Below are 25,866 nucleotides of genomic sequence, written 5' to 3'. Positions count from 1 at the left end.
CAAATGCAAAAATTGTAACATCATCAGAAATTTTTATGACCTTGAAAATTCATTAAATGAACAGAAAAGACACTTAGTGGTTTCCAATGACACTACGACTAAATTTAAAATGAGCACAAACTCACAAAACTATCATTCCTACTAATCTGCAGAGTCTATTCTAAATACATATGTTTACTGAATCATTCATTAAACAAATTCAGCATGTATTGAACCAAAGAGCTTTGTTTAAACTAGGAAATAAAAGAAAGTCACCTTGAGAAAATGGCATTTCAGATGAGCTCAGAATGGAATCAGGCACGCAGAGTGAGAGAAGACGTGTTCCACAGCATGTGCAAAGGCCCTGAATCATGAAAAAGCTTGGCAAAGTCCAAAGCCTAGAAGAATCCCAGTGTAGCCAAACAGTGTACAGCAACAGGAGAAGGAAACCAAATGAGGCTGTAGAGGTACATCAAGTCTGTATTAAGGAGAACAGAAGTTATTCCAGGCACTATGAGAAAAACATTGAAGTTGGGAGAAAAGATGCTCTGTTTGCCTTTCTTACTCGAAAAATCACTCTGGCTCCTGTGGAATATGGATTCAACAGGGAAGGAGTGAAAGTGCAGGAAGTACTTAGGAGGCTACTAGAGTAGACCAGGCAAGAAATGATGGTGTCTTGATCTCAACTGGTGAAAGCAGATGTGAACGGCAGAACTGCAAAATTATCAAGTGAGACGGTACCACAAAGGAAAAGGCCAAAGTGTCCAGAACTGGTTTAATCATCTAGGTGCCTGGTAGCGCCATTTCTTATATGCAGAAACCTAGGGCAGGTGTACATTAAGGAGACAGGAGAAAATCAAATAGACAGCTGGCTCTAGAAACTGACTCTGAGAGGCACAGATCACACTAGAGCAATATATATGTGAGCTGTCATCTTGGAAACAGAGATGACTTAAGAAGAAAAAGTACCAGAGAATAAAAGTAGACATGTACTGGATGCCTGCTATGTGTTAGACATGGGCTGAGTGCATGGCAAGTATTATCATATTGAATTCTCCCAACAACCCTGTTTCTATCCATTTCACAATGAGAAAACAAGGTCATATTGCCAATAACCAGATGATAACAAGTCAATCTGATACCAGATTGAGGCACTGCACCAAACTGCCTCTCAACAAGGAAGAGAAAAAGAAGGCCCAGGTAAGATCCCCAAGATTTCCTCTTCCTACAAAAGAAAGGCAGAAACAAGACGAGGAGAGAATGCTGTGTCGTGGAGAATCTAGAAGCACAGAATTTCCATTTTTTAAAAAAGAACATTTTCTCTAAAGATGCTGAGAAGAATGGAAGTTACAGGTATTCTTAGCAAAACTAGTTTCAATGGAATAAGTGGTGACAGAAGTCAGACTGAAAAGGGTCAAAGAGTAAATCAGAACTCTGCTTTCAAAAATATGGCAATATACCTAAGCCCTCTCACACTACAAAAGAACCAATGTTCAACATTAAAAAAGAAAATTTTCCAAAAGTATAAACACAAGAAATAAGGAAATCTTGAAGGTATCGAAAATAAAAGAAAACTTGAGTTTTCAATACCGAAAGGTAGGTACGGAAACAGGGATGCTCTGAGGTCAAATGCCAATATTAGCACTGTGATAAGAAGACCAGCCACCGGACCACTGGCCACATGGGAGAGCTAACTTAACAAGGGCGTCCCAGAGTAGGAAGGAGACAGTGAAGCAAAGGCAATTCCTCTCTGGAGGCAAGTATTCTCACTTTAGACTCCCAGATTTTCACAGATTCAATACCCACCAGATGTGAATTCATAAGCATCACACAAAGCACAAGTGAGGGTTAGTAGAAATAATAAGACTACCTCGAGCCTATAAAATGTAGGCACTGAATTTGTTAGAAAATATCTATATAAAATTGTATGTTCTATTTTACAATTATTAAAGCAAATGTGGTATATATACACAATGGAATACTATGCAGCCAAAAAACAAAATAAAATAATGTCTTTTGTAGCAACATGGGTGAAACTAGAGGTCATTATCTTAAGTGAAACAAACCAGAAAGGCAAATGTTACACATTCTCACTCATAAGTGGGTGGTAAAAAATGTATAGACATGAATGAAGTCTATTCAGTGAGTTTATGGACAACGGAGACTCAGAAAGGCAGAGGGTGAGGAGAGGGGTGGCTAAGAAATTACTTAATGGGTACAATGTAGTCCTGACTTGACGACTACACAATCTATGCATGTCCCATTTTGTACTTGTACAGTATAAATTTATACACATAAGTAAACACATATAATACAAAACTGTTATAAATACAAGAACTTAAAGACAGAATCACAAAAAAAGAACAAGAAATAAGAAAGTATTTAAAAATTAGTAAGCATAATTTAGAGAGAACCAAATAGAACTTTTAGAAATGAAACGTAAGCAATGAAATAAAAAAATTAATCATTGCAATAGATAACGCATTAGAGAAAGCTGAAGGGAGAATTCGTGAACTAGAAGATGAGTCTAAAGAAATTACCCGGAATGCAGCAGATACAAGGGGACTGAAAATATGAGAGAAAAGTTAAGAGAAATGAAGGACAGAAAAGAAGGTTAAGCACACATGTAATCAGAACCCCCAAAGGAGAGAAGAGAATGAATAAAGGAGTCAGAATATCTGAAGAAATGGCTGATAATTTTTCTGAATTGGAAAAAGACATAAAGCCACAGTTGTATGAAGAACAATGTAGACCAAATAAAATTTTAAATTTTATTTGGTAGATACATTATAGTAAAACTGCTAAATACCAAAAAGAAGTCAGGGAAGAGGGTAGATCTGCTAGAAAAGAATGTCAATTAGAAAGGCACCAAATTTCTTATGAGCCACCAAGAAATTCAGAAACCAGCAGAATAAAACCACCAGGAGATTGAGAGAAATAAAATGCTACTCTCCCTACTTACAACATAGCAACATGGAATAATTGAAAACAAAAAACTAAAAATTAAGCCAAAAGCGAAGTGCAATAACTATACCAATATGAGACAAAACAGAATTTAAGATAAAAGGGCAGAAACAGAATAGCCACATACAAACTGAAAAAGGGTTTTGTCAACCAGGAATATATAGTGATTCTCAAAATGAATGTATATAATAATATAATTTTACTATGTATAAAGTCAAAACAGAAATACAGGGAAAAATTCATAAATTCATCATCATAGCGAACTATTTCAATCTACTTTTGTCAATAACAAATACATCAGGCAGATTCTGAATATTAGCAAACGTAGAGATGACTTTAAGACACCATTGACAAAGGCAGGTGGATCACTTGAGGTCAGGAGTTCAAGACCAGCCTGGCTAACATGGAGAAACCCCATTTCTACTAAAAATACAAAAATTAGCAACCGCGCCACTGCACTCCAGCCTGGGAAACAGAGAAAGATTCTGTCTTAAAAAAAAAAAAAAAGGACACAAACAACGAGCTTTAATTTCTGGACACATATAGATCCCTCAACTCACAGAATACACGTTCTTCTGAAGCACACAATGGAACTTAACTGATTAACAAAACCAACAATAAAGCAAATATCAACAAATATCAAAGAACTCTTGCCATACAAAACAGTTCTGACAACAATTAAATTGTAATAGAGGTCAATAATAAAAAGAAAAATAATAAATTCATTTGTAAAATTTTGAAGGCACCAAAAAATATTGCAAGTATCAAAGAAGAAATCATATTGGAAGTACTAAAATACTTATAAGATGATGAAAATGTAACAAATTAAAACCTATGCAATATAGTCACCACAGTATTCAGAGGGCATTCTATAGCCTTAAATTCTTATATTATAAAATAAATGATGATAATTTACTGCAATAGTCAACTCAATTTAGAAAAAAAATAAGAATAAGCCTAAGTACACAGAAAGGAGGAAATAACAAAGATTAAAATTAATGAAGTAGAAAACAAACACACAAGAAAAATAATCCACAAAGCCAAAAGTTGGTTCTTTGAAAAGAGTAATAAATAAGAAAAACTTCTAATTAGCTTAACGAAGAAAAAAGAAGGAATACATAAATAAAATTAGGAATAAAAATTGAAACTTAATTATGGAGTCAGCAGAGATTAAAAAGCAAGACAATAACATGAGTAACTTTATGGTAATAAATTTTAAAATGTAAATGAAATAGAGAAATAAGTGACATATATTCCATATATATGTATACACACACCTATGCACACATACATACCCACATAAGTTTATACATATATATTTAACTGTTGAAGTATCTGCAGAAAAGATAAAGCTCTCACTCTCAATATTATTATATTTAAAAATTATATCAGTGGCTTAAAATCTTCTTACACTAGGACCAATGATACAGATAAGTTTGACCTAATTTGAAAGAACAGATTTTTTTCACCCTTATTTAGACTCTTCCAGAGAAGATAGAGTGAGAACACTTCCTTATTCATTCTACAGCTCTAACTTTGTGTATCAAACTAGACTAGGAAAGTAAGAGCAAAAAAAATACTATATGCCAATCTTAGTTGTAAACATAGATGTAAAACTATTGAAGAAAATATTTGAAACTCCAGGACAATATTTTTAAAAGAGTAATGAAGCTACATCATTAATTTTATCCCAAAAATGCAAAGGTGGCTTACCACAGGAAAATATACAGATGCCACTCACAACATTAACAGATTAAAGGAAATAAAGAAGCCATCATTTAATTTTATGTAGAAAAAGCATTTGATAAAATTCAATACGGGTTCACGACAAAAAGTCTTCAGGAAATATGAATAGAATTAAACTTTCTGGCCAGGCGAGGTAGCTCATTCCTGTAATCCCAGCACTTTGGGAGGCTAAGGCAGGTGGATCATGAGGTCAGGAGTTCAAGACCAGTCTGGCCAAGATGGTGAAACCCCGTCTCTACTAAAAATACAAAAAAAATTAACTAGGCATGGTGGCAGGTGCCTGTAATCCCAGCTACTCGGGAAACTGAGGCAGAGAATTGCTTGAACCTGGGAGGTGGAGGTTGCAGTGAGCCGAGACCATGCCACTGCACTCCAGCCTGGGCAACAGAACGAGACTCCATCTCAAAAACAAAAAAAGAATTAAACTTTCTTAATCAAGTATCTGTCAACATCAACATCACTATTCATGGTGAAAATCAGGAATAAGACAAAATAATCATATTATCATATTGCCATTTATATTTAACAGTGTACTTAAGGTCATACATAGCAAAGATCAAAAAAAAAGGCCACATATTGGGGTTTGAAAGGAAAAATAATAAAATGTCTTGAGTCACATATGATGTGACAAATCTACAGGAAGAACTCTAAGGAAAACACAAAGATATTTTTAGAACTAATAAGAGAACTAAGCGGCATGGCTGAATATGAAAATCAATATATAAAAATCAATTGAACGTCGGGTGTGGTGACAGGTACCTGTAGTCCCAGCGACCTAGGAGGCTGAGGCAGGATAATCACTTGAACCCGGAAGGCAAAGGCTGCAGTAAGCCAAGATCGCGCAAACTGCACTCCAGCCTGGGCCACAGAGTGAGACTCTGTCTCAAAAACAAAACAAAAAAAAGAATTTCTACATACAAACAACAAATAATTTGAATAATTTAAAAGAAAATACTGGCAATAATGGAAACAGAAAAATAAGGTACTGAAGAAGAAATCATGAAAAAATGTCAAACTTCATGGAGAACATTATAAAACTGCAATTATGAAATTACAGCTCAAAAATTGTAAGAAATTGTTTTGAGATATCAGAGACCTAAAAAATGGAGCTATAAATGAGTAGAGATAATCACAAAATGCATAATAATTCTCCCAAAATTGATCTTTAGCTTCCATGCAACTTCAGTAAAAATGCCTCAAAGGGTTCTCAAAGACCTTGACAAGCTGAATTTTAAATTCATATAGAAGAACCCAGTCCAAAGTCAAATGTGCAAAACAGCCCAAAGTCAAATGTGTGGGTATGGGACAGGAAAGGGGGGAAGGAAGGGTTTTACCTAACAAATAGCAAAATATAGTTATAACATGTATTATAATATGGTACTGAGGCAAGGCAGCCAAACTAACCAAGTAGAATAAAAGGCCTAGTCCACACAAAATCAATCCCAACTGTATGGAAAACTTAAATGTGATAGGCAAAATCATCAAATCCTTTTCAGAGGAAACATAAAAGAGAATATATGTACAACCTTGGGGTACAGAAGGCTTTTCCAACCCTTAAAAATAACTACGTGACTATCTTAAATTTAAGAACTTTATCAAAAGGTACCATAGAGAGGGTAAAAGTCATAAAATAAGGGAAAGTATTTGCAGCATGTATGACTAATAATTATCAACTGAAAATACATCAAGAACACCTAGAAATCAATAAGAAAAACAACCCAACAGAAAATGGGGGCAGGTGTAGATTCCACAGAGCAGACATGAATGATAGGAAATAAATATATACAAAGATGTCTAACCTAATTGTCAAGAAAATGCAAATTAAGATCACAATGGGGCCCTGTGCTGTGGCTCACGCCTATAAACTCAGCACTTTGGGAAGCCAAGGAAACCAAATCACTTGAGCTCAGAAGTTCAAGACCAGCCTGGGCAACATGGTGAATACCCTTCTCTATAAAAAATACAAAAATTAGCCAGGTGAGGTGCGTGTGCCTGTGGTCCCAGCTACCCAGGAGGCAGACACATGAGGATCGCTTGAGCCCAGGAAGTCAAGACTACAATGAGCCGAGGTTGCATCACTGCCCTCTGGCCTCATCAACAGAGTAAGATGTGAGACCTTGTCTCAAAAAAATAAAAATAAAAAAGGACTACAATGGGATACATTTTCTATTTTGTACCTAGTAGACGGCACCAACAGTAATCCCTCAGGCTGCAAATGGGAGTGCGGATCAGTAAGAATCTTTTAAAAACAACTGGATACTATTCTGTCATGCTGGACTTTCATGTAACTCTACAAACCAACAATTCAACTCATAGATATCTATTCATAGGTATCTACCACCCTACAGAGAAAGTCTTACACATGTGCATCAAGAGAAACATAGAAGAAAGTCTGTAGTTCCAAAAAACAGCAATCAGCCCAAAAGTTCATCAACTGGAACATGCATAAATAAATGATATCCTCTTCGTCAGCAAAGGAAATGAACGTACACCACGTGCAACAACGTGGACAATAACATATCAAGTGAAAAAGCAAGTGGCACAAAACAATCTATCAGTTTTATAATCCTCCAAAACAAGCGAAACCAAACAACATACAGCACTGTTTCGGGATACAGATGCAAGTCACAATGTTACTAAAAATAAAAAAGGGCATGAGAATGTTTACCTCCGGCAGGAAAGACAGGCAAAGGTGGACAAGGAACAAACCCACAGGTGAGTCAATGGACCTGACATTGCTCCAGTACTTATGTTGGGTGGTGGGTTAACAGGTGTTCACTCCATGATTAAGCCTCATAACTTACATTGGCTGCAAATGTTAAATTGTGATTATTCTGGAGGCATCAAATATTGCATGATAAAATATGTTTTCTAATATTTGTTTGGGGTTAAATTTTAAAGCATGCAGTAGCAGCCTGTGTAGAAAACATTTAACAAAAGCCTTGCTGGAAGGAAGTCAAGAAAGAGGCTATAGTCAGAGGGGAATGCGAATGAGAGGCAGAGGGCTTTTTTTGTTATTATATGTTTTGTTTTTAATTATGAAATAATTTATAATAATTAAGAAAACACACAGCATAACTCAGCCTCCAATCCATCCCCAGCTCTGTCAAACTGAACGACAACAACAAAAAGGCATTGTAGATACTGTTGACACTCTGCGTCCCTCCCAAAAGAAAGGTAATTAATTATATTTCATTTTAGTTTTAACTGAGAGTTACTAACGCACACCTGGATGCTGAGAGGAACTCTCTAGGAGGCAGAAACAGGACTGAGCACTGCCCACTTATCTCAACACTATGCTACCAATTCACCTGCAGTGGGCATGTGCTTTCAGGAGTTTTCTGCTTGGTGTAGACAGTTCTATGCCCCTCTTCTTTCAGCACCCTTGTATGAAGGACACAAAGAGCTCTAGGGTAATGGAACCAACTCTCACTAACTGGCACAGATATCAGGATCCAACCCATGCCCACAGCACTACCCCAAGGCTCTAACTAGCTGGTGTAACCAAAAATGGAAAGGAAAAAAAGGTAGTATTTTGTTCTTCAACAGTAAACACAGTGAAAGAATAGCGATATTTTTCCTAACTAAAATGGACTAACAAGCATCCTGATTTGAGAGGTGATTCCCAATAATGAATAATAAAATAATTGAGAAAATGGAGTGGGGAGGGAGGAGAGAGAGAGAGGTGGTCAAGAGAAGAGAGCCAAGTGGACCAAGCAGAACATTAGCTGCGATTTGTAAAAAGGGGAAGCTTCATTTTGTTCCTAATCAGGAGTTACCAGGTAATTTCCTCCCTGTGACAAAATGCAATCTAACAACAATGCTGCAATCCCAGAGAGAATACCACATAAATTAAACCACTCTCCCAAAGTCCACCAACAAACACATTCAGTAACTTCTGTGGCTGTGCTATCTGATACCTGATCACAGTCAGGAGAAGTTAACAGGTCTAACTAAAGGGTCATGTTTACTGCTCCTAAGAACATAAGCTATAAAAAGCCTAAATAGTGCATTACTGAAGACCATTCGATAAGACCCACTTCCACCCCTGTACCCCCCGCAGAATTGCAAAATCGAATTGCAAAATCAATCTAACACTTTTCTCAGAAAACAAAAGAGCACTTCTCTGGCACTTGGTTGCTAAAAAGGCAGTGGCTATCACACAGTAGCTGAATTAGGTCTCATAATTACTGTCAGAATGTATAAAGTGTGGTAGATTTTCAAGGATTAAAAAGTTATAGGAAGTTTCAAAAAAAAAAAAAAAGTACCCACTATGAATGCTCCCGAATGGCTTAAAGGTACAGATTTCAAATAAAGCGTACAGTTAATTCTCCAACTTCACCACCCACACTGTAGAACCAGCAACCCTGTCTCTCACCTGGACTTCTGCAAAAACCTCACAACTGGTGTAGGCCACCCACATTGACTACTCTTTGGGGTCCATGTCCCAGACACAAATCTGATTAGCAGCACACTGCCAAGGCTCCCTGTGGCTCAGTCTTGCAGGATCTGACACCTACCAACCCCCACCAGCCACAGCGGCTGGAATCACGCCCTCCCTCTCAGCCAAGCAAACTCCACCCACTTAACTCCCGAGCCTCATCTGTAAGGCCTCAGTTCACCTGGGCCGATCTCCTTGGTCAGACATTCCTGCTGCAAACTCTTTTCAAGCCACACACCTCTCAAATGTAGTAACTGACCTTCTTTGGCTGATTATCCATTAATGTCTGCCTCCTCCATTTAGGCCACACCAGAAACATACCTATCTTGCTCATAGTTTTATTTATGGCAGCCAGCATATTACCTGATACATGGCAGATGCTCAATAATCATCTACTTTGTTTTTAAATTGACACACAGTACATATTTTAACAAAATTCAAGTGTGGGGATAAAAAAAGATAAGCATATATATCTAGTGCCCTAAAAGTAAATGAGTACCATCTACATATCCAAAATTTTAATTTCTGCTCAGAAAGGAGAAATGGAACGTAATTGTCATTGCCTCCCAGACCACCTCTGATACTAAACTTGAGAGTGCATTCCTAACACTAACTTCAAGGTCCAATTTCCATAATCATTCGAATCCATTCTCCTTCCTTTATATTCACATAAAACATGTACACACATATACACAGATTTTAGGATTTCTGTTTCAGTTAAGAAATGTGAAGTCTGTACTTGGTTATATTTGAAAAGTATCTTTTGAAAAAGTCTACTTGCATATTCCAACATTTTTTATTTTATGTGTTTTATTTATTTTATTTTTTTTTGAGACAGAGCCTTGCTCTGTCACCCATACTAGAGTGCAGTGGCACAACCTCAGCTCACTGCAAACTCCGCCTCCTGGGTTCAAGCCATTCTCCTGCCTCAACCTCTGGAGTAGCTGGGATTACAGGCGCCTGCCATCACATCCAGCTAATTTTTGTATATTCAGCAGAGATGGAGTAAATAAATAAATCATGTCGGCCAGGCTGGTCTCAAACTCCTGACTTCAAATGATCCACCCGCCTCAGCTTCCCAAAGTGCTGGGATTACAGGCATAAGCCACCCCGCCTGGCCAACATCATTTATTTTAAAAGTACCTTCCTTGAATTATTGTAAAACTTTTATTTAACAACTGTAAAATCATGTCCCAATGCTGTAGTTGAAATTTGTTGTTCTTTTTAGCACCATAATTTCTAGCACTGTAACTTGTATCTTGGCTCTCAAATAAACTTTTACTGAATGAATGAATGAATGAGTAAATAAATGAATGTACAAATAAGTAAATTAAAAGTAATAATTTCTAATAACTCTATCGTTACTCCAGTGAAATACACTCACACTGAAAAAGTAGTAACAATATGGCATGCATTCATCCCCTTTCACTTTTCTGAAACTTTCAACTTTCTTTAAACAATCAAGCCTTAAACAATTACGGACTATCTCTCACCTTATCCCATTCCACCCAAATTACTAAGGATTAAAGTGTAGAATCCCCTTACAAATGAGATACTACAAATGTGCACCCCGTATTAAAGAGAAATAGTTCTAAATGAGCTGGAAAAAAAATAAGATATTAACAAAATCAGGGGAAAATTAGATGTCAGAAGAAAATTAATCTTGTGGTTAAAAGTAACTAGATTGAAGAACCACAGGGCCCGTAAGAAAACAGAAAAGCATTCAATGGTTTGGGGCATCAGTTGGTGGACAATGATGTCCAAGAGGGCACGTAACAAAGAACAATTATTCAAACAAGCATTAAAACTGATATTGTTTCATCTTTCTCTTCAAACTTACAAATTGGGTTATGTATGAAATTGTATATTCAACCTGGATATATTATTACCACTTGCTGACCAAAGCTTTGTCTATGTGAGTTTCAGGTTGCTGCATTGCAAAATATTTCCAATATAAACCCTTCACATTTTGAAAAGTGAATACAAAGGTTAAGGAATTCATAGGTTCTTAACTGAAATATTTTAAATGGGTCTAAATATCTCTTTGTCATAAATTTCTTTTTTTAACTCTATAGCAAACAGAGTCATTAATAAATTCTTCCTAAGCCAACATCAACCATCACTTGAATTTTTGGCTTCACTTTGGAAACTGGACACACATGCTACATGAATTTACTTGCAGATCACAGAGAGAAAGACACTTTAACCTGAATCCAACAATACTTGCAGGAAGGGGTGATAAACACATACACACACACACATATGCATTTTTCTATTTGTGATGTACTTCTGGTCAGTTTTATTAAAAGGTATATCTGGCCACGCCACAATGTTTTTACAATATTACATTAGTTTTGGCTAAGATCACAGTATCTCTGGAAAAATTTTAAACACATTTCTCGATATATAATATGGCAATGACAACTATCACATTTCCATTCCAGCTTTTGCCCAAAAAATACAACACTGTTAATGGTGATGCCAGTGATAATAAAAATTATAAAGACGAATTTTTGCAACCTTAAAATACAGTAGTATTTTTTTTTAATGTGAAAACTCCTCTTGAATTCTACAATTTTGATTCAATTTTGTTTAGTTTTAAGATACAGACTTTAAGCTTCTACCACTTCCTCAATATGAAGCAGCTACTTACCAGCAAACATTGCAAAAGAATCTAGATTTCCAGAATTTGGCTAAACGAACATTTTTCTCCAAAGCAACTTCATTTGGCTCAAGAAAGTTTCCACTGCTGAGTGATACAATAGGAAGAGTTTTTGGAACTGGGGACACAAAAATTTTGATTTTTGTCCCGACACTACCATTAAAAATATATGCTTTTGGGCCGGGCACAGTGGATTGTGCCTGTAATCCCAGCACTTTGGGAGGCCAATGCGGGCGGATCACGAGGTTAAGAGATCAAGACCATCCTGGACAACATGGTGAAACCCCATTTCTACTAAAAATACAAAAAGTTAGCTGAGCATGGTGGCGTGCACCTGTAGTCCCAGCTACTTGGGAGGCTGAGGCAAGAGGATCGCTTGAACCCAGGAGGCAGAGGATGCAATAAGCTGAGACTGTACCAGTACACTCCAGGCTGGTGACAGAGCGAGACTCTGTCTCAAAAAAACAAAAACAGAAATATATATATGTACTTTTGGATGGAACTGGCTTAAAATCTGTGACACTCCCCAATGAAACACAAACTCAGTCAAGAAAATAAAAAGCATCCAGCACAGGGGTTTTTGCCTGGAAATCATCCCATGTGTCTGACCAGAGTTGACTCCACTGCAGAGCCAAGAAGCTTCTCTTTCTGGGAGCTCTCTTTAATCTACCCCTTCCAGTTTCTTTCATCTGTGCTTGGCTCACAGTGATCCTAATGTGCATGCTCAGTCTCACTACCTACATGTCAAAAATTCTACCATGCCTTCAAGGATTAGAATCGAGTTTTCCACAAACCCTTCTTTATTAATAAGTTTTCATGTCTCTAAACTCCCACATTATTGTGTCTTCTCAATGCTGGATATTAATTACATATTTACTCTTCTATTTTTTCCCGTTAGAACAAGTTTGTCCAACCCACAAGCCCAACACAAATTCGTAAACTTTCTTAAAACATTATGAGATTTTTTTTTTTTGCAAATTTCTTTTAGCTCATCAGCTATCGTCAGTGTATTTTATGTGTGGCTCAAGACAAACACCCCTGTGTTAGAATATATGCCCTCTGAGAGATGGTCCCTCTTCCATAAAGCCCTCTATGTCCTCTACTAAAAATATACATATTCGATGATCCATCAATCAGAATTAGACTAGATAGATAAAAAGCTGGCTAACTAGATGCAAACAACTTGCAATCTCCATTCCCAACATAGTAAAACCTGAGGGGACAAACCGAAGCTATGCTACCAGTCTCCAGATAATAATATAAATAAAGATACTTTTCTAACCATTCATTACCAATTTTTACACATCTTAAGTGAATATAAAAGCAACTACTGACACGGTATGCCAATGTGCATTTTTTCAAGGCTTGCTCTTCAGCATCTTACACCCCACATGAAAACCGGATCATCCAGAGTTTCAATCACCTGCATAGAAGCTAGGTATTTTTGTACTTTCCCGGTCTTCTAAATACCCTGTACTTAAGTCTTCACGTGGGAAATTTGAGATTAAAAACCTTCCATTTGGATGCCTTGCAATTCAGCTAAGCAACCCCCAAAAGAATGTTTAAATGAATGGAAGATTAAAGCAAAGCAGAACATTCTAAGGGGTATCCGTAATGGGGCTTTGTCACCACCTTCTCTGTTTTATTGAGCAAGTGGTCTTTTCCCAAGGAGCAGAAAGTTTATATGCCAAACATCAGTCCAGTTTAACTATCTGAAGGTTAAAATGTCAGGAAAAAAAAGTTTGTAATGGAAATGCTGACAGGCCATGAAGTAAAGAGGTACCAGCAGGTGCTGCTGTAACCCAGGGTCATAATTCAATCAAGCTGGATTTTGACGTCATCTGTTACAAAAAAAAGCCAAATGGTTTATGAACAGCACCAGAACCCCCAAGATTAAATTACAGCCCTGATATTTAATCATGGGTCTTACTTTGTTATTTTTAATAACACAATACATTTTAACAGTTATTTGTCAACTGCCTTGGCCAAATTAGAACACGTGATGACAATCAGGCTGGATTACAACGTTCATCTTTCACAATCTCAATTTTTAATATTTTGTTCAGAAATGGTAGATTATACACATTTTTCCCTTCTTAAGAAATATACAGTTGGTACCATCGAATTGAGTCCAAGCCTTAATTAAAAGCAGCATGAGGTCTTTGACCAGAGGGTCAGGACATGTGTATTTGTGTCCTATTACAGCCAATAACCAACTGCACGATTTGGGCAAAATACTTTTAACCCTCCCGAACCTTGGCTCCTTACCTAAAAAATAATAGAGCATCTCTAAAGTCTCTTGTAAATGTAAATTTCCATAAATTATTTCCTTGAAAAACAATGTGTCGTTACTTTGGGATTCCCTGAGGATTTGAATGCAAACTTTTTATAGCAGGAAAGTTGATGGATTTTGTAATTCAGTTAAAATTACTCAGATCAAAGAGGCATTCTAGCACATGAGAATTTATAAACCAGCATTTTTAGAGGCAATGTCAGCATCAGCAAGTGAAACAGGTTCTTTAAAAAGTTAACTACAAATACTGCCGCACATGTGAAGGGGTGTTTGCAAAACAAATCAATAAAGGCACATCCAACAGTGGATTGCAGTTAATAAACTACATATAGTAATTACCACCAATGGCAGTCTAGAAAGTCATTCATTAAATGTTAATTGTCACACAAAAGTACAAAAGCATCCATTTGAACAATCAATCGTGTGACTGCACCTTTAAATAAAATACTTTCTTACAGCCCTGAAATTCATCCACATAAACTGATTTTAAACACACCTGGGCATTTGATATGCTGATTAACTGGGCCCTTATTTATCTTTGAAATGAAAGTAAACATGACAACCTTTTCAACATTTTCACTATTGCTGCAAGTCTGATATAAATAAATATATATATATTTATCTATATATAACTTATAACAAAGTGTTAATCTTCTCCAAAGATTAAATTATTATTTCTCTTATGTCTCTTTCCTAAGCAGTAAGAGAGATATGGGTCAAAAGTATCCACATAAAACCCATGTATATACCTTATTCTTAGTCAACTGGCTCACGAATGCACAAAATGGATAGCTCACATATAAGCTAATAAACCTGGTGGTCAGTTGTGAAAATTTTACCTAGAGTAATAAGAAACCAGTAACAAAAATAACTGTTTAAAAAACCTGTAACATATTTTACATTTTCTAATATTTAGCACTATCTAATTAACTTGGAAGAACACCTGGCTATAAAAAATAGCTCATAAAACAGAAAAAAATAAAGAAAGGGTGGATTTTTCTGTTCCTACTTAGCTTCATTTTCATGCTATGTCTGTATAAAATCTGACTTATTCAACATACATATAGATTCTAAAGGTTTGGCCAAGAACATTTTGGTTTAAGACTTGTAAACTGAAGAACATTTCAAAACACACCATGTTCCTTATTAGGCAACTTAAGATCTGTTATCTTGGCTTATGGGAACAGATCTAAATAGCATCATAATACTAAACGTTGAAAATCACAGGCCTGGGGCCACCAGGACTCAACTCTATGACTTGGACGAGGTTGCAAACTTCCAATATAAAATGTAGTTTACCATTAGGAGTAAATGTTTGATCTTTAAAGCTTACAAAATTACTTTGTTTATCATAGCAGATGAAAGCAAAAAGGAATAATTTTAAGCTCAAAACAAAACTGTTTATATGACAGTCTTTACTGCTCCATGATTCTAAGCATTTAAGACAGATTCGAGCAATTAACAGCATAAACTTTCATTACATAGTTCTATTATATATGTTTATGTGACTTGGCTGTTCATCTGTTATTTAAGTGATTTCCTCATTACAATAGTAGGGTAAGGATAATTTGCTGATGCTGTCAAAAATGTTAAGCATTTCAGTTTCAACAGTTCTTGGATCCCCACGCTTGTTTAATGCATTTTATTTACTTAAGTCAGTGTCAAATAGAGTACTGCTTCTGCCTTCTGAATTTAGAAAATGTAACATTTTAAGCACATGTCTGGTAACAGACATATCAAACCTTCAAAAGTGCTTATTTTAGTGATGCAGACATAATTTAGGGTATTGTTCTTGAATATTAAGTTTCAAAGATCCAACAATGGACTGCAAAACTTCTTTATAGTTAAAGATAGGAGATCCTTATTTCTTTAGATATTAATACATCAGGCTTGGTTACTTCAAATTCTGAATTGATTAGCTAAATAAAAACAATTGATAATGAAATATTTTCAATGACATCCATGTAGATTATCAATTCACAACAGAATGAAAGCACAACTTTTTAAATATCCACTATATTTTCTTGGTAAAACTAATAAAGATACGAGAAAAACATATTTAGTCACACTGAAATCTGCCATAAATTAGAAGGTAGCTTATTTAGATACAAAGGCAGGAAAAATAATGGGTATGGTTTACATCGTTACATTAGATATGTTTTTAAAAACGCTATCTACCTTAAAGATCATGGATAGTATTTCGTGCCAAGCCTCAATATTACATTGTTTGCCTATATAATCTTGAAAAAATGAGCTGTGTGAAGTGAGAGTGAGAGAGAGAGAGAGAGACTGTGTGTGTGTGTGCGCGTGCATGCGTGTGCGTGTGTGTGTGTGTGTGTGTGTGTGTGTGTAGAACTCAGGACTTTGAGCTAGACAAACTTAAGGTTAAAACCTAATTTCATTACTGGCTGCCTTAAGATCAAGTTGTTTAATATCGCTCTCAGCTTCCTCAGCTATGAATACAGATAGTAGTAATCCTTACATCTTACTAGGTTCTTGTGAGGATTTAAAAAATACAACAGGTATAAGGTACACAGCACACCTCTCCAACACACTGAGAAGCAGTGTGACATGCTCACCCACACTATTATTTTACCCAACATCATGCAAAATAGTCACAGGGAAGACCAGGTAAAAGAGAATGATCAATAATCCAAAATTCAGCTCCAAACCTAAAAAAGTTTTCAGAAGGCACACGCATATACAGAAGCATTTATACGCACAAATATCATCAGCACACTAATCCTCATGCCCCATTATGCCGTACAAATGACAGAAAGACAGCAGTGAGACCAAGGTTATTTCCAATAAAGGATTTGCAGGGCCACAGAGAATTAGCAAATCAAAACTTGTTTTTTGAAATAAGAAATAAAAAGCACAGTTTGGAACTCCTTATCTTGGGCTTCAGTTTTCTTTGCCTGTATAATGAAGGCACTGGGCAACACTTCTAATGGGTTTCTATGCCCAAAATTCTATGATTCTAACATAATGGGTTTAATGCCACTGTACTTTTTTTTAACCTATTAAATTACTCTGCCCTTTACAAAAAGCCACAGAACCCTTATGAATTATACCATTTACCATTTTAAGGCTGTTTTCACACACACACACACACACACACACACACACACACACACACAATTTAAGTAGCTTTCCTCAACAAATACCTTTAAGGGGAAACCAATCTTTTTTTTTCATGCCATCACAATGAACTCAGAATTAATTAAGGACGCCGATCACGTGAATTTTCTGTATCATACAAAACTACCCACTGGATTGATTATTTTACCCCCTCAATGAATTCACTAAATTGGTATATCATTTTTGTTGTCATGTGGATATAGGTTAGCAAACTTATATAAATTTCAGGCAATACTTTCTTCTTCCAGAAATGACCCACAACAGAGATGCTGTGGGTTTTAATGCTGCTCTTAATTGTTCACTCGTTCATGTGACAATCTTTTTACAATAACTGAACACCTCAATAAAACTAAACAGTTACAGGGAAAAAAGCTCAACTTCTAAACTAAGGGAGAAAGATGTAGTGTCTGTCATAGGCTAGCAGTAAATACGTGTAACAGATGTGGCCAGACCTGATCTAGTTCTTTAGAATACATCACTTTAGTGGCCCAACTTTAAAAAAGATCCCAAAGCTATTATGTTTATCTTTTCCTCCAAGAGTCAAAGGTAACCAAATAAACTGTCCTTCTGCTATATCAGAAAATCAAGCCCATATTCATCAATAAATTATAGACACTTTAAATTATTTTCTATTTTTGGTAACTTAGGCATCCTACTTTTCAATGAGAGCAATCTTCCAATTATCCAGGCATGTGGATGCTTTTAGCTTGTTTTAAGATCAATGATATAACGGATATTAAATCCCTTTAAGTTACCACATAGGTTATAACTATTTCTTAAAAATAATTCCAGAGCCCACCAATTTTCCCTGTTAAGGTTATGGAAGCTCTGAACCATCATGGCTGAATTGTTTTAGTGCTTTCTGCTGAACACCTGCAAACATCAAACAAAAACTGCTAGTCCTTTCCTGGGTTGACAAAAGCCTTTCATGTGAAAAATACTCCCTGGGAATGTCAGGCTGTAGCTCAGGTTACATTCCATTCTCCCTAGCAGCCTCACTATTTCTTAAGGTGGTAGGAAAAACCATGTTTGTGAAATGAAAGATTAAAGGGAATATGGCCATACTTTATTTTTATTCTCGCATTGCAAATCACTATGGAGCATCCTATATTAATGGAATCAAAAGCTATTGGGAAGTTTAAGCATGAATTATTACCATGCCTCACTTTGAACAACTATAGCTGATTTTTCAAATAGAAACAGTTTACTTATAGTTTAGAGCTTTCTTTCCCCGATCCAAGTTTCAAAGCAACCCATGAAAGGGACATCTGAGTCCACTCAGGACAATGGATATTATCTTGAAGTAAATTTAGAAAATTATCTCTCTCTCCAAAGTTTCCTAGTTGATTCTTCCAATTAAAGGGCAAAATGCAATTTTCATGATTTTAAAACGTGTTAAAAAAGGTTTAACTCTTTTAAGTGAAAATACAACCCGTTTCCTTAACTAACAGCCCTGTGTTCAAATATATCTTGATAGAGGAAAACTGAACACTCCAATCTGTACCCTATATATTATAGTCACCATCACACTACATGAAATGAATACCCTGCATTTTCAATCAGGAAGCCAGAATAAAAGGACCATTACACTTTTTACCCTTACAAGTAAACATCTGGTCCTGAAAACACCACTTATGGTACAACGTAACTTGAAGTTCCACACCTTAAAAATAATCACTATGTATGCATTAGAGTAGTGCAACATGACTTACTAAGAGTGAAGTCTGTCTCCAGGTTTGCATGCATGAACGTGTGTGTGTGTGAGTGTGTGTGTGTAACTGTCTTAAAAACTGTGTAAGTTTTGATATATGATCACTTACCAAAATGCATTAATACATACTCAACTTATCAAACCTGTACTCTCTATAAACATTTAAACATCACAGCAAGGACTTTATTTAAATGTGAACACAGAAAATGGATCATACAGTTGTCTTTTTAAATGTAACACAAACTCATATTTCTAAACACCTTACTTTATTAAATGATATCTAAAGTAATATTCTTAAATTATTATAAATTCATGTTTTCACAATATTGCAAACTTGTTTTTTTGCACTGACTTTAAAAGTAGTCTATCTCTGTGCCTGTCTGACATAACCTACTTCTGGATTTAAACTGAATATACCTTTTTTAAGTCATAAAAATTACTGTCAGAGATACTGTTTTGGTATTGTCTAACATGAAAAATTAATTTGGTCACAAAAGATACTTGTGCTTACCTTTACGTCAAACATGCATATTAATATTTTCCATCTTAAAAGTTGCACAGAGGATATCATACAGAAATTTAAAAGATATAATACTAATATAAAAACTGTCCCAAGTCCCTAAGTGGAAAACATAACAAGGTCCAGGATAGTAAAACACAAACATATTATCAATGATCATTTTAATCAATGTGTACTAAAAATCTAAAATAAAAATACAAGAGGCACCTCATATTTTTTAAAACAAGTTATAGAGACACAAATTCCCTAAACTTAGCGGGGCCAGTAGAAGGAGAGGGGACTTATTTGGAAATGAGCAACTTTTAAAAGCCATTAGTTTTATAAAAATATACCAAATACACAAATCACATAGGTGAACAAACTTCTTTCATTGCTATAACACCAAATGAATATTAAGAGATGTGAAATTACATTCATAGTTGACAGACAATTTCACTGGCATCTCACAGCTAAAAGATGTCAACATTTACCAGTCTGACTTAAGAACAGTACTCAGCCTAATGTACTGTTATATACCATTGCCAGAACTCCTAAAATACTGCAGCTGTTTAACAAGCATAAATGGATTTAAGCCTTGGACTTAAAGGATAGCAGGCAACAATGTAGAACTCTTTCTTATTTGAAATTCATTTGATTAAAAAAATACATTTTAAATGAATATTTTCAGTCTGCACTTTTAATAAGAGATATTCAAATAGTCCTGTAATAAACCCCTCCTTAGATGCCAGATAATCACTGTGCAGAGATTCCTTTGTGAATAGTGCTAGCGTCTTTTTTAAGCATCACCCAAAGATTTTTCATTTATAAAACGCAAAAGTCCTTCCAGATTTGCAACTTTAAATACAGCAAAAATTCATTGCACAAGTAAATGATTAGGGAAAAGAAACAGCTAAGGCATCAAAAAGAGTATTTTAAATATAAATGAATTCATATTTAGCCTCTCAGATTAGCAAGAGGCTATTTAGAGCTATGGTTTACTACATAGCATTCATCTGCAGAATTAAGTGTCCATTTCTTTAAAAGGGTTAATTGTATATAGTACCTAATAATTGATATTATTTACAAGGGATTTCCCTGTTTTATGAATGTTAAGATTTTTTTTCCCCTTATTTTCAAAAAAACATTAATTTATTCCCCAGGTTAACACTGGTCTTATCTTCATGTGTTTGATTACAACTATATTAGAAAATTGCTTTTAAATTAAGTGATGGAATTTTGAAAGAGTTTCTTTGATTTAAAAAAAAAGACCTAATTTTAATTGCACAAGGTAACATTTTGTGTAAGTTATACCACTGATGAGTAATGCAATAACCAAAGGATTATAGGCTAAAATTCAATGACTTTTTCAGAACACTTCAACACAGCCAAAAACATACAATTGAGTAAATAAACAGCTAAGAACATTTAACTTCACACTAAGAAAGAAATTTACATACTTGAGCCAGTAAAATGTCCACTCGCCAAAGAAGTTGGTCCATTTTTCCCACTGCTCACAGGAGGTGAAAACATCTAAAAGAAACAAAGAAATATTACAGTTGAAAAGAAGACATTTGTGCCTTCAGAGTTCCTCAAAGATCTTTCATACTGTTACCAAACAACTTAGAGTTTATGCTAAGGGTTTATTTAGTAAAATACATCACCATCCAACTTAAAACTAAAAGAAAAACATTACAAATCCCACCCCCCGCCCCCATTAGCAGTCTGTTCTTTCTTTTTCCTCAGGTTCATTAGATGGCCAAGCAGTACTACTACATTTGGAACAAACACAGTTCCCATGATGTTATCAAGATTCAGGTTGGAGGCCAGCAGCCTCTCTAGAAAACACTAGTTTCACCAAGGAGAAGAAAAAAGTTGTTTGTTTTATATTGAAAACCTTGGCCATAAACGAGGCAATGTCCCTTTCCATCCCGTATAGGATTTGCCTGTCATATGTGAACCCAAATAAAAATAAAAGTGCCACCTGCACTAAATTCTCATTTCGTCTCTAACAGGAGAGCAATTTGAAGCAAGACTCTCTCTCTCTCTCTCTCTCTCACTCTCACTCTCTTTCACTCCCTCTCTCTCTCTCCAGCATTTATTTCGACCCTAATTGGTTTCCCTCTTCTTCGACGTATCTAGTGGATAATGCACACCTTCCCTGAGTCAGAGCCTGCAAAAAGCAAAGGAACGAATGGAGAAAGTGCAACAAGCAGAAAGGGGGCTGCAAAGCTGCCTAGGGCTATGTTTCCTGGCAAAAACTTCCGAAAGCCATTTCTCCAAAAGAAGGTCTAGAAGAAGAGGAGGAGGAGGAAGAGGAGAAGGAGGAGGAGCAGCAGCAGCAGCAGCAGCAGCATGAAAGAGCCCCACTTGGAAGGCGGTTTGGATTTTATTTGTGTGTTTTGTGGATTCTTTTTATTTTGCTTTACAAATGCATCTTACACCAAACTCATCTGGCATTAAAAATGAATTCATTCCCCTGACATGTCTGGGACTCGGTTTAGGAAAGGGAAGCAAAGGGATGGAGAAGGACCAAGTACAGCCGTAAAACTCCACAAGTGTGTTAAGTTCCGCTTTGTGCTGATCTCACGACTACGAAATTTACCAAAACAGTCCAAAAGGTTCTAAAGAATGTATGTTCAGCATATCCATACTACTTTTAAGAATCCCAGGAAAAGATGCAACTAGGAGGTAAGATGTAATTAACAGGTCCTACAAATCCAAAGCATCATCAGCTTAAAACTTTAAAGAGACAACTGGGTCTCCTATCTTCTATTTTCCATTTCCAAAAACCATAAATAAAACGAAGAGTAGTGTGCAAAGTATCAGTACTCTCAATGTTCAGACATGGCCAAGTTTTAGGGGTGGTTTACTTTTAGGGGTGTCTATTTTTGCTTTCCACTGAGGTGAGATTCCATTATTTGGGATAATCAGTGGGTAGGGAATTCAAGGCCAGTAATAAAACTAAAAAAAAAAAAAAGCAGCCTGAATCTTCCATCACACCCCAAAATTATAGTTAAAAACTTGTCAAAAAAACCTTCACATTTACCAAGGATTCAGCCAGTTAAAAATTATTCCTGTCCTTTAGATTACTACTGGTCTCTAGCTGAAGTGTTTGGGTTTTTGTTTTGTTTTTTTCACAGCTGTTGTTAGTTTCCACCGTTCTTTCTTACCGCACTGAAATCCAGTAAATCACTCAGCTCTTTGTCCGTCCCTAAGGCAGCCATTCGCTGTTGGTGATGCATTTTAGCAAAATCACACAAACCTAGAAACATGGAAATAACCGCAATCAGAAAATCCAGTCCCAATCCTTGAAGAAAACACAATCGGATTTTTGGAGACTGGGGGGTTGGGGGTGGGGACGTGGGGGCGGGTGGGATTAAGGTGGAAAGGAGGAAGGGATGGGAGACTTGTTGTTGGGTTGGGTTTGGTTTTGTTTTTTTAAGATGGAATAGGCAGCAATAGCAAAAAAAGAAAAAAAAAAAAGGAGAAAAAGCGATATTGTATTTCCAAAGAGACGATCAAACTGGTAACATCCACTATAAAACCAAATCCGGGAAAGAAAAAAAAAAAAAGCCGCTCTTCAGCGCATCATTTTATGCAACAGGAGGTAGAGCGAGAAATGAATGGATCACAGAGAAAAGAGAAACTACTGAGAACGATCCGGTCTCAACTTTCCCCCCACCCTGCACCCCACCCCCCCTCGCACACTCACACTCGCACACGCACACACACTCGCACACACCACTCCCCTCCGCTTTTCAAAGTAGCTATCAAGAAATTAAAGATGAGCGTCTCCGGAGTGAAAACACGTCCAAAGGGGGAGGGGTGGGGTGACAGGGTGGGGGGGAGCGGAGTGGAGGGTCGGGTCCCGTAATTGTCCAGCACCCTAATTTGTGAAAGAAAGGGGTTATAAAAATTAAAGTCAGGCCCCTGGCAAAGTCCTCGGAACCTCCGAGGGGGCACTGCGGGGAGGGGCGGGGGGGCTGCTGGCGGCGAGGGGGAGGGAAGCGGCGGGAGGGGAAGGGGTGTCTCTTCTGGGAGCGCCGGGCGCCGGGAGCCCGCGGCGCGGGAGGCGCGGAGCCGCGTGCGGGGCCGCCGAGCCCGAGCCCCGCGCCGCCGGGCGCCTCCGCCCCGCCGAGCCCCGCCGGCGCCGGTACCTACCGCCCGCGCGCGAGAAGGGGCTCTCCGTGCACCGCCGGCGCCGACGCGGCGTTCATGTCTAACCGCCGCCGCCACCGCCGCCGCCTGCTCCTGCGCCCGCTCCCGCGCCTGCTGCCTCCCCGCCGCCGCCGCCGCCGCCGCCGCCACTACAGATCCGCAGACACACAGCCAAGATCCCTGACTCTTAACACCAACTCTCTTCTCCGGGGAGGGGAGGGGACGGAGGGAAGGGGGGAGGGGGAAACACGCCGAGGCGCACGGAATTGCAAGTTCAGCAAAGAAATGGGTGGGGGGGCTCCGGCGGGGAGACGCGGCTCGCTCCGGGTCGGGCTGGCTGGGATGCATCCCCCCTCGCACCCACCCCGAGGGGAAAAAAAAAAAAATCTCAACACCTCCCCCGCCTCGCCAAAAAATACAAACGAAAATTCATCGAGCACCTCATTTTTCCTCAGATCGTCAGTTACAATCTGAAGCCTGAACAGTTCAGTTTTTGCCCGTTGCATCCCTCGGAGGCACTTTGAAATTTATTCGAGTTTACATCCCTTCACTTCTTTCTTTCTCTTACTCGCGTTCCCTCTCACTCACACATCCACACACGGCAAAGCAAGTTTATACTAGGCTGCAAATACACGTGATGCAAAAAGACTTTGCCAAGAGGAACAATATTTTTCTTTTTCGCCTGTAAATCAAGCCATATTTTGCTGGGGAGATTTTCGTTTCGGTAGTTTTGCGTTGGGGGCGAAATCTGAATTGCATACTTTCTTTCCCCTCCCTTTTAAGTCGCAGAATAGTATAGCTGCAAACTTCGAAAAAAAAAAAAAAAAGGGCAATTTTGGGGGGTGGATGTTGTTTTGTTTTTGCACTTGAGTTCCTAGGCACGCTAAGTCCCTGTTCGCCAGCACTGTAAGTTTTTAATTCAACATTTACCGTTATAGGCCCTGCATGCTCTTAAAACATACTTTTTCCACATCACTTTTTAAAATAAAAATTAAGCTTCATAATTCTATCGTTTCGTAATAACAAGCGTGCTTTAACCAGATATGCAACATACGCTATTTTAACGTGTGTTCAAAAAAAAAAAAAAAACACATTCTACAAACCCTGGTATTGCTAGATGTGCGAGTACATACACAAAATGCATGCACACACTTTTTCCCACTGGCAATTATTTAATAGGTTGTTCCTTTTGTTTTAATAAAACATCGGGATCGACATTTTGAAAATTAAATTCAATTACAAACAGTTTACTCTGACGGCAAATTGAAACGTTACCTTAAATGGCCACAAATATTCTCACAATATTCCAACGAAAGAGACTTTAAAAAGAGAGACAAAAATCTTCTGCAAGTACTTAGTATCTCACATGTGTATCCCCAAAAAGTATTTTAACTGGTACTCAGTCCTGCTCCAGGGATATCCACAGTAACAAGATTATGCACCTGGCTCTGGTTTTTGCATTTTCCACCATAAAACTGCAACAAAATTCCCTCCCACCAAGAAAGAAATCATTAAAAAAAAAAAACCAACAACTTTTCTTATTGTTTATAAAAAAAAAAACAACAGGATAGTTATAATTTTTCCTCAAACAAATCTTGGTGGTTGTTTTTTTTCTTCTCCTCTCATAAAGTCTTAAACTTGTTCCAAGTTTAGAGGTGTCTCATCATCATCATCCTCCTCATCATCATCATCACCATTGACTCCCCCGTGGAGTCACATTGATAATAATAGGTTTCCCTGAAAGATACATTGTAATCCATTCACATCCGGGAACTGCGGGCTTATAAAGAGAAGGAGCTGCGGCCGCGGCTGCTCCTCCAGACAATGACTGGGAAGGGGCGGGGCGGGAGCGGACGACCATAGAGTGGTAAACAGAGCGCCTAGAGAGGCGCCCAAGATGGCGGTGCGCGTCGACCACGCCTCCTCCGGGAGCGGAGGCGGGTGGCCGGGCTCCGGTGGGCGACGCGCGTGGGGCGGCACTGCAGGAGTTCCCGAGGCCGAGGTTGTTCGCAGGCCCCATTTACCTGCGCTCTTCTTGATGTTTCCGCTTCTTGGCCGTCCTTGCTCTTTGACACAAAAGTGTAGTTTCGGCATACATTTACGAATTAAACTCCACAGACTTCCGCAGGAAAGTGAGATCCCCCCAGGTCTCTTTGAGAAAGGCTCGTAGAAGACCGGGCCGGCCTCGCTCTCAGCAAGCTCGACCCTGAGTTTTCCCACTTTGTGGAGCCGGATTTCTCAGGGAGCCTTGGGTGGCATGGGAAAAGGCCTC

At 37.7% G+C, this 25,866-nt stretch overlaps 1 protein-coding gene across 29 annotated transcripts in view; it reads right to left on the bottom strand.

Annotated features, from left to right (window-relative positions):
• TCF4 (transcription factor 4) overlaps positions 1-25,386 on the bottom strand; it is a 368,346-nt gene extending 342,960 nt beyond the window's left edge. For 4 of the 29 annotated variants that reach the window (XM_064379110.1, XM_064379117.1, XM_064379113.1 and 1 more), the window contains exons 1-3: positions 23,598-23,755; positions 22,607-22,698; positions 20,894-20,966 (exon numbers count right to left, since the gene is read on the bottom strand). In XM_064379110.1, the coding sequence (XP_064235180.1) occupies positions 20,894-20,966; positions 22,607-22,678 (145 nt within the window). In that variant the 5' untranslated portion in view covers positions 22,679-22,698; positions 23,598-23,755. Of the gene's footprint in view, positions 1-20,893; positions 20,967-21,417; positions 21,737-22,606; positions 22,699-23,597; positions 23,756-24,034; positions 24,184-24,869 lie in introns of those variants that run through there. The other 25 variants (XM_064379120.1, XM_064379127.1, XM_064379124.1 and 22 more) reach the window with 10 other exon arrangements.
• Between the last annotated feature and the right edge of the window lie 480 nt (positions 25,387-25,866).

This window comes from Aotus nancymaae, unplaced genomic scaffold (genome assembly GCF_030222135.1).
Source record: "Aotus nancymaae isolate 86718 unplaced genomic scaffold, 86718_ANA_hifiasm-v0.15.2.pri h1tg000020l, whole genome shotgun sequence".
NCBI classification, from domain to species: Eukaryota; Metazoa; Chordata; class Mammalia; order Primates; family Aotidae; genus Aotus; species Aotus nancymaae.
The sequence above is the reverse complement of the archived record's forward strand: the minus strand, read 5'-3'. Positions and strand labels throughout refer to the sequence as shown.